The 8,556-nt window shown below is 41.1% G+C and overlaps 1 protein-coding gene across 1 annotated transcript in view; it reads left to right on the top strand.

The window, feature by feature from the left end:
* LOC120539978 (G-protein coupled receptor 54-like) overlaps nt 1–3,530 on the top strand; it is a 42,323-nt gene extending 38,793 nt beyond the window's left edge. The window contains exon 6 of the mRNA XM_039770387.1: nt 2,542–3,530. Within this exon, the coding sequence (XP_039626321.1) occupies nt 2,542–2,904 (363 nt within the window). The 3' untranslated portion in view covers nt 2,905–3,530. The remainder of the gene's footprint in view (nt 1–2,541) is intronic.
* The last annotated feature ends 5,026 nt before the right edge of the window (nt 3,531–8,556 follow it).

Consider the following 8,556-nt stretch of genomic DNA (forward strand, 5'->3'; position numbering starts at 1 on the left):
GGTTTTGGAGACCTCTTTTAGCATCTTGCGGTCTGCTCTTGGGGTGAACTTGCTGGGGCGACCAGTCCTGGGCATGTTGGCAGTTGTTTTGAAAGCCCTCCACTTGTAGACTATCTTCCGGACAGTGGAATGGCTGATTTCAAAATCTTTTGAGATCTTTTAAATCCCTTCCCAGACTCATAGGCTGCTACAATCTTTTTTCTGAAGTCCTCTGACAGCTCTTTTGTTCTCACCATGGTGCTCACTCTCACTTCAACAGTCAGGAGCACACCAAACTAAATGTCTGAGGTTTAAATAGGGCAAGCCTCATTCAACATGCAGAGTAACGATCTACTAATTATGTGCACCTGGTGTGATATACCTGTGTGAGATCTGAGCCAATTTAAGAGGGAATACATGTGAGGGTGTCCTATCTTTTCCTCAGTTAGAATAGGCATTTTTGTAGAATGACATTTACAGAAGATCTTGAAAAGACTTTTCTTCAGTTTTCTTTGTTTAGTTGGATTACTTTAATCTCTCTGTATTGTTGAAACGGAGATGAAATAACCATTTATTAAAAATGTTACAAAAACCACATGCTTTCAAAGGGTGTCCTAATGTTTTCACATGACTGCTAAGTACTAAGTAAAGAGTTTGAATACTTGTGAGAATAGGATATTTATATATATTGTGACGGACAGCCGGGTCCCATGCCCGGCAGGGATGCCCCTGCTGCTTATGTTCTGGGGGAGCCACCATGGGCACTCCAGTACCTCCCCTGGGACGCTTGGTGGCAGCCTCCATGGCTGACGGTGATTCCCCAACCACCCGCAGGGCTCCATGGAAGATGGAGTCCTCCACAGCCTGGTTGGGGGCTCGGATGGCCGCTAGTGGGAGCTGCATGGACTCAGCAGCCTGGCTGGATGAATCTTCAGCCCCACCCGGAGGTGCAAATAGGACCAGGTGGTCAAGCACCTGGAACACTTCCGGGTGGGTTATAAAAAGGGCCAGCCACCAAAACTCAGGGAGCCAGGGTTGTTAGGAGGAGGACTTAGCTTGAGGAGGAGTGGTGGAAGAGGAGGAGGAGGATTGTTGGTTGGGTTTTCAGTGTGTGCTTTGGGACTGTGTTTGGGCTGTGTGGCACGGGGAAGACGTGTCCCACAGCTGAAGAAAAATAAAAGTCTTTTGTACTTTTTATACGTGCCTCTGTGTTTTTCTGTGTCGGGTCAGGAGCCTATAATAGCCTTTGTTACAATATGTACATATACTGTATATATTTATATATATGTATATATATATATATATAAATATATATATCTCTCTCTCTCTCTCTCTATACATATATAAATATATACTGTATATATGTATAAACCTCTACACATGGAAGTGTGTGTGTCTGTCTATCTGGCCCAGAAGTGCAAGGCTGCAGCATGATGCTCAAAGAAAACGACTCTGTCACCAAAGTGAAACCCCTGCCGCTAACACACAAGGGACGCAAGTACATCAGCAAAACGAAACCTACAAAAAAATAGAACCTTGCTTAGCCACTAATGCACAATCGATTCGATTGATTGATTGAAGTGCCAGAATCCATGGTGTCTAGGAGCCCAGGCTTTTCACAGCATGGGCTTACACAGCTAGTATATATATACATACAGAATTTACTAGCCATGTAAGCCCATGCTGTAAAAAGCCCAGGCTCCTAGAAACTATTGAAATCATCAGAAAAAATTGAAATGCAGAGTTGGCGGTTTCGTTTTGTGGACATAAAGCCCCCCCTTGTCTATCAGCAGCTAAGCAAGTTTCTCTCTCATTTGTCTTTCCTTGGGCGGCACAGTGGTGCAGTGGTAGCACTGCTGCCTCACAGTAAGGAGACCTGGGTTCACTTCCCGGGTCCTCCCTGTGTGGTGTTTGCATGTTCTCCCCGTGTCTGCATGGGTTTCCTCCAGGTGCTCCGGTTTCCTCCCATAGTCTAAAGGCATGCAGGTTAGGTGCATTGCCGATCCTAAATTGTCCCTTGTGTGTGTGTCCTGCGGTGGGTTCCCTGCCCAGGATTTGTTCCTGCCTTGCACCCGGAGCTGGCTGAGATTGGCTCCAGCAGACACTGTGTTAGGATATAGTGGGTTGGATAATGACTGACTGACTAGTCTTTCCTCGGCAGTTTCACTTTGGGAACAGAATGGCTTTCTTTCAGCTTCATTCTTCTTTCTTCTTCTGACTTGTTAATTTGGGGCCTCATTGCTGGCTCTTTGAGCTTCATGCTGTAGCCTCATACTTCCAGGCCACCTTGCACTTCCAGCCCAGACAGACAGACACACACATACTTCCATGCGTAGACGTTTATATATAAGATATTTGCAAAAATTTCTAAAATCTTGTTTTTCCCTTTGCTATTCTGGGCTATTATGTGTTGCATGATGTCGGTGGGGGAAAAAATAAATTAAAGGTCACCACAGGAAAATGTGAAAAAAGTGAAGGGGTCTGAATACTTTTTGAATCTTCTTGTAACCAGTGAGGCCTTAGTATTCTCCCTTTTTGATACTTTCTTTATGTCTTCATCAGCAGGTGCAGCCTCTCTCAGAGCGTTCAGTTGCTATGAGGGCGAAGGTCACCCGTATGGTGGTGGTCATTGTTCTGCTCTTCGGCATCTGCTGGGGTCCAATCCAACTTTTCCTTCTGTGTCAAGGCTTCTATCCAGGTTTTCAGGCCAACTATGAGACCTACAAGATCAAGACCTGGGCCAACTGCATGTCTTATGCCAACTCATCCTTGAACCCCATTGTGTATGCCTTCATGGGGGAGAGTTTCCGCAAATCCTTCAAGAAAGCATTTCCTTTCATGTTCCGTCACCGTGTACAGGACACCACCCTTGCCTCAGGCTCCAGGAACAACGTGGGACTGAAATCCATCACAGAGGGAAGTTAAAAAGAAGCATCTGAATCCAGTTAAAGGCAGAGATAGCTTAAGGTGAGAAAGCTGAGAAACAAGCCAACAGACGGCTTCATAAATCATCAGCACTCGCTGATTGAAAGCACAAGAAGCATGAGGCTATTGCAAGAGGAGCAATCTTTCATAAAAACGTTTTTATTCCGGCAAGTTCTAGGTGTTGCATGCAAAGCTCTGTTACATGAGAGCCCATCTCCTACAAGGAGAGCACACATGAAGGCTTCAGCATGCGCAAGAACACTTCAGCACCGTTGCAGAAATTTACGGTTTCAAGTGTGCCAGCTTAACCTGGAAAATTCAAGTGTCTCAGGTGCTCAACTGCTAGAATCCACATCTAGTCTTAGCTTTCAAATACGCCTGGTATATTCCTTGTTGTGCAGATAGGACATGGTGGAGAACACTTAGATGTTGTGCAACAGACCTTAGGAGTTAGTGAGTGGGCACCAAGTGCACAATACCAGCTTTAAGATACCCATGAGACAGATGAAGACCCATAATTAAGAAGCCATACGTTCCAGCTGGTGATCACACATATTATTGTTTTTTAGATTTCATTTTTGGGATATATTTGCCATTTTGCCTGTCAATCTACATGCAGTAACCCATAATGACAAATTCAAAACATGTTTTGAGAAAGGTTTGCAAATGTATTAAAAATCAAAAACAGAAATCTCACATTCATAGAAGTATTGAGACCCTTGGCTGTGACACCCCAAATTGTGGTCAGGTGTATCCTGTTTGATTTAATTCTCCTTGAGATGTTTCTGGAACGTGATTTTAGTCCACAGGCTGCAAATTGAATTGAATGGACATCATTTATGAAGGCTCCTCCATATTTGTGTAAAGATAGTCCTACAATTTACTCTGAATGTCAGGACAATAAAAAAAGCCATAAAGTCCAAGAAACTCTCTGTAGACCTTCAGCATCAAATTGTTGTGAAGCAAAGATCCGGGCAATGATGTCAAATAATTTCTACAGCTTTCATTGTTCCAAGGAGAACAGTGGTCAGAATAATTGTAAAATGGAACCTCCAGGACTCTCCCTAAAGTCGGTCATCTGGCCAAACCGAGTAACCAGTCAAGAAGGACCTTGGGCAAGGAGGTTACTAAGTGACCAACGGTCACTCTAACAGAGCTTCAGAAGTTATTTTGTGTTTTATATTTGTCATTTATTTAGACCATTTTGCAGAGATCTGTTTTCACTTTGACATTGGAGAGTCTTTTTCTGTTGATCATTGTCAAATTTGTCAAATTAAGTCCACTGTGAGTTAAATGTTGTAAAAATAATAAAATGTGAACACTTCCAAGGAGGTGAATAATACATACATGTTGCCTTTGGTGTATACACTGCTCTTGCTGCTTTCAAGAAATTAGCATGGAGCAACCTCCCATCCTGTTCTCTTAAGTTATTTGCACTAAGTAAGTATCTGTCACTTGTGGGCAGCCACCATGGAGTTCTACATCTACTTGTGCGGAGCTGATGTGCAGAAATTAGGGGCAGAATTGGAGCAGAACTCCCATCTGTCACTCCTCCTTGTTTTCAGCATACGGTATCCAGGGTGAACTTGGACAATTCTCTGATTATCTACCCCAGAACCCTGTGAGGACCTGGAGTGAAAGGCTAAAGCCTGAACTAGGGCAAAAATCTGGACCAATGCTCCTGTAGTATGTGAACAGTTAATCTGGAATAAAAATACAGAAATGGCTGGACAGTTCAAATGTACTTGCATTTTATTTTGTTCACATATTTGTGGAAAGAAGCAAAAAAGACAGGATAGTAGCAGTGCTTTGGTCCATAACTCTGCTTCTCGTGAAGAAGTATCTGAACCAATTACAAAAGGATGTAAGGTAACCTTTATTTGTCAAAATGGGAGTGTTATAATGTTTGAGAGAAATGTGGTGGCCCCAGTAACGCAGGATTAATTACAGGCACCTGTCCTAATCTTCACCTCCTCTCATTTGTCCGTTTGAATTGTCTTTCTGGGTTCCTTCCCATATGTAATAAATGGTATATAAGATGGTATGTGACTTTTATGTGAGTATTTTCTACCTGAAAAAATACCCATTTACAACTCCATTTATTTAAATGGTCCACCTATTATTTTTTTAACTCCTTCATCTTATTGCAGGAAGCCAGAACTTATTCTCTGTTGTGGAAATAAATTATAATAAATAAATTCAGTGGCTTGCTCGGTGACACAGTAGTTGGCTATACTTCTTCAGAACTCCAGGAGACTTGAATTTGAATGTCAGTGCAGCCACTACCTGTGCAGAGTTCACACAGGATTGCACTTTTGAATTGAAGACAGTACTCTTCACCTGTGAATGATGGGAGAGGCAGGTCTTCAGTTCAAAATTGCAACCTCATGTGAAGGGGCTTCCTGTTTGTGCTTCTGGAGTTATTTATTTAGCAATATTTAGGCAAGAAATACAAACATTTTCATGTTGTGAGCAAACAACTGGATGATGTGAAATGTGGTTTGTGCAACACAACTAATATTAAAGTTTTTCATCTGTGTTTTTGATATTGCTTGCTGTTGTCCAGCATTGGTCACCATTGGGACCCATTCTAGCAGAAATTGTTCTGTTCTCCATGAAAACATGATATTGATTTTTTTTTTTTATTGGCCATGACTGCAGCCTACACAGACTAAGTAACATACTGTATAAAAAAGATCATTTTTGGGTTGAGTATTGTCGGCCAGTCCTGGAATACTTATGGCTTGTGCCGGACAACTGTATGGTGATCTCTTCTACGGGTTGTAGGACAAAGTTGGCATTGACCATTCTGCTAGGCTTTAGTGAGACACCAGGCCTGTTAAGGCAGCAGACTTAGCAGATATCCAGCTGTGCCTTCCACCACTTACATTCCAAACTGAGTCGCTGAACTCCAGCTTGTACCAGGATCTGTGTGTACTTCATCTGATAACAAAGGTGCAAATCAAAGTTGAAGTGACACCATTCCAGAGGCCCCTTTGCAGACTCTTTCAGGTCAGTAGGCATGAAATGGACTCAAGTAAGAACAACTAGAATGGACAAAATCACTCACCAATGAGAAGACACTGATTTTGTAACTGGAAGTGACTTTAATCCAATCACAACAGGAAAGAATGCCTTCTTAAAAAATAGCTACACACACAAGATTCTCTGGGAAATTCTGGGTGAACTCTGGAGATCCCCTTGGGCACTCTGCATCGGGGTCACTGCTGAGAACACTCTCCAAAATGGCTGAAAATCTCTGAAACTAAAAGCTGATGAGCCTCTTCCTCTCTCTCTCTCTCTCTTTTGGGGGAGCTGAAAGCTGACAATATGTTCTGTTTGTGGACCAGAAAGCTGAAATCCAGTCTGCCAAGCCAAAACTGTGGACCAGTAGTCTGAAAAAACTATGAATTGGCCAATACTTCAAGAAGGGAATTCCATCATCTAAACTCTTGTGCAGAAAGAGTAATGCTTTCCCCTATGAATTTAAAGATGACACAGTAAACGGCTTAACTGAGGAAAGCACTGTACACCACAGTGAAAGGATCAAGCAGCAAGAAAAAGCGCAATCCAGCGCAAGAAGATTCCTCCACTTGGACCTGGAGCAGCAACAAAAGCAACAACTCCACACAACATCAGACATCACGTCTAAGGTTCTTAGAATCGTAAAACTATCTGTGCTAAAATAAATTAGAGCTCTAAATAAGTAAACAGCTAGTTTATTCTATGTTATATGTTTATCTGTCTAGTCTGTGAGCATCCTGTCATATATATATATATATATATACTGTATATTTGCAGTTATCATATTTCTATGATACTTGTGCTTATCAATAAATTATATAATTCTGTTTCTTACAATGAGTGGGCTTCAGTTAACTTGATAAAAGCCTAACAGCCGGAGACCTGCCTCCAACGACAGAGAAAGGAAAAGTAAATAAAGCATTATGAATTATTAAATTAATTACCAGCAAGACCGAGTTAAATAAATTATTTAACTGAGTTAAATCTCTGCTCACTTCCTACACTGTTCACTCTGTCACTAAGGCTCCAGAAAGTCCCACTACTGTGGATAATATCCTGTATTGTTCCAGATCCAAAGAAGACAGGTGTCTCTTCACCTCATGTCTACAGAATAGCAGCACTTGCATCTCTCTTCATGAAGACCTCTTTGTGAGTCTGGTCCTGGACCATATGAAGGGTAAGCTCAGGGATATGCAGGTGGATGAGCTTATGGAGTCCCCGATAATGGACTATCTGTCTGGCAGTTTGTGAGACTAATGGACTGTGTGGAACAACCATGTCACCTTTTCTGTTCATACCTGTACACCTTAGAATATAAATATAACAGCATGTCAGGTCACTTGCAGAACTTCTCCAATGATTCTGCATTAATGGAATGTATTTGACAAGGGAGATGAGACAGAGGAGTCGGTTGATAACTTTGAGAAATGTCTTCAACTTAATATTAGGAAAACCAAAGAACTGCTTGACTTTCACTGCACCAATGAGTCTGTAAACCAGTTTACTATTCAGGGAGTGGATGTGGAGGTGGAGCACGGCTACAGGTACTTGATGGGCCACACAAGTGATATCTTTTCAGGCCTGCAGATGGCAAAATTCTTTGTAGAAATTTTATGTGCCTGAGATGGAATCGGAGATCAATATGGCTGGTAGAAAATAGCAAAGCCCAGTATGGGATATTTTTGAATGCAATATTGAAGACATTCATTATAAGCCCATTGTTTTGGAGCAGGATATGTTGTGTGCTGTAGACATTTAGAATAAAAAACCCTCAAACCTTAAAATTCACCTAAATGTCATTACAAATTTGCCCATTCTGGGCAATAAAAGAAAAAGATGGAACATGCCAACAGTCAGAGAATATTTGTTCAGCACAAATGTTAGGATACAGCGGGTTGGATAATGACCGACTGACTGACAAATGATATAGAAAATGTTTTAAAAATTACAGAAGGGTATAAAATTGTTCATATTCAGTATCTGGTTTTGATTATGCTTGTTTTTATCAGACAAAAACAAAACCAGATAGTAATCTATGTAGTATAGAAAGGTTCCACTAAAATTAAACTCCAGATTATATCCAATCCATTTCAGTGTACAGTTCTTTGTGAAATAAAAGCTAAATTAAAACTAAAAATACATAATGAAGGAAAACTAAAAGTAAATTGAATTTCCAAGTACTGTAATGTGAGAAAAAATATATAAATAAAAACTAATATAAAAAGGCAAAACTACTGTATAATAACCTTGCAATGGACCTGCTGGAGGTAGTAATGGTTGAGAAAATTAAGATAAAACTGAGTACCATTATGAACAATGTTGCACATCCTCTCTTTAACACACTAACACTGAGGATTTTCAGCCAGCAAATTATTCAACAGCGTCTAAGGCATGTTGATATCTAAGTAATCAATGCAGACCCCAGCGTTAACATTTGCAGAGAACCGTGCTCTTCATTTGTCTAGTGTTATATGCCATTTGGTATGAGACTTGTGTCAATGATTGTGATGTGCCATCTGTTGGAATGACAAATGCAATGCATTTTATTATTAAAATGTTTGTGATGCAACATCTGTTGGAATGACAAATGTAATGTACACATCTCGGTTACATGCAATCTGGTATGGG

This window comes from Polypterus senegalus, chromosome 12 (assembly GCF_016835505.1).
Source record: "Polypterus senegalus isolate Bchr_013 chromosome 12, ASM1683550v1, whole genome shotgun sequence".
Taxonomy (NCBI): domain Eukaryota; kingdom Metazoa; phylum Chordata; class Cladistia; order Polypteriformes; family Polypteridae; genus Polypterus; species Polypterus senegalus.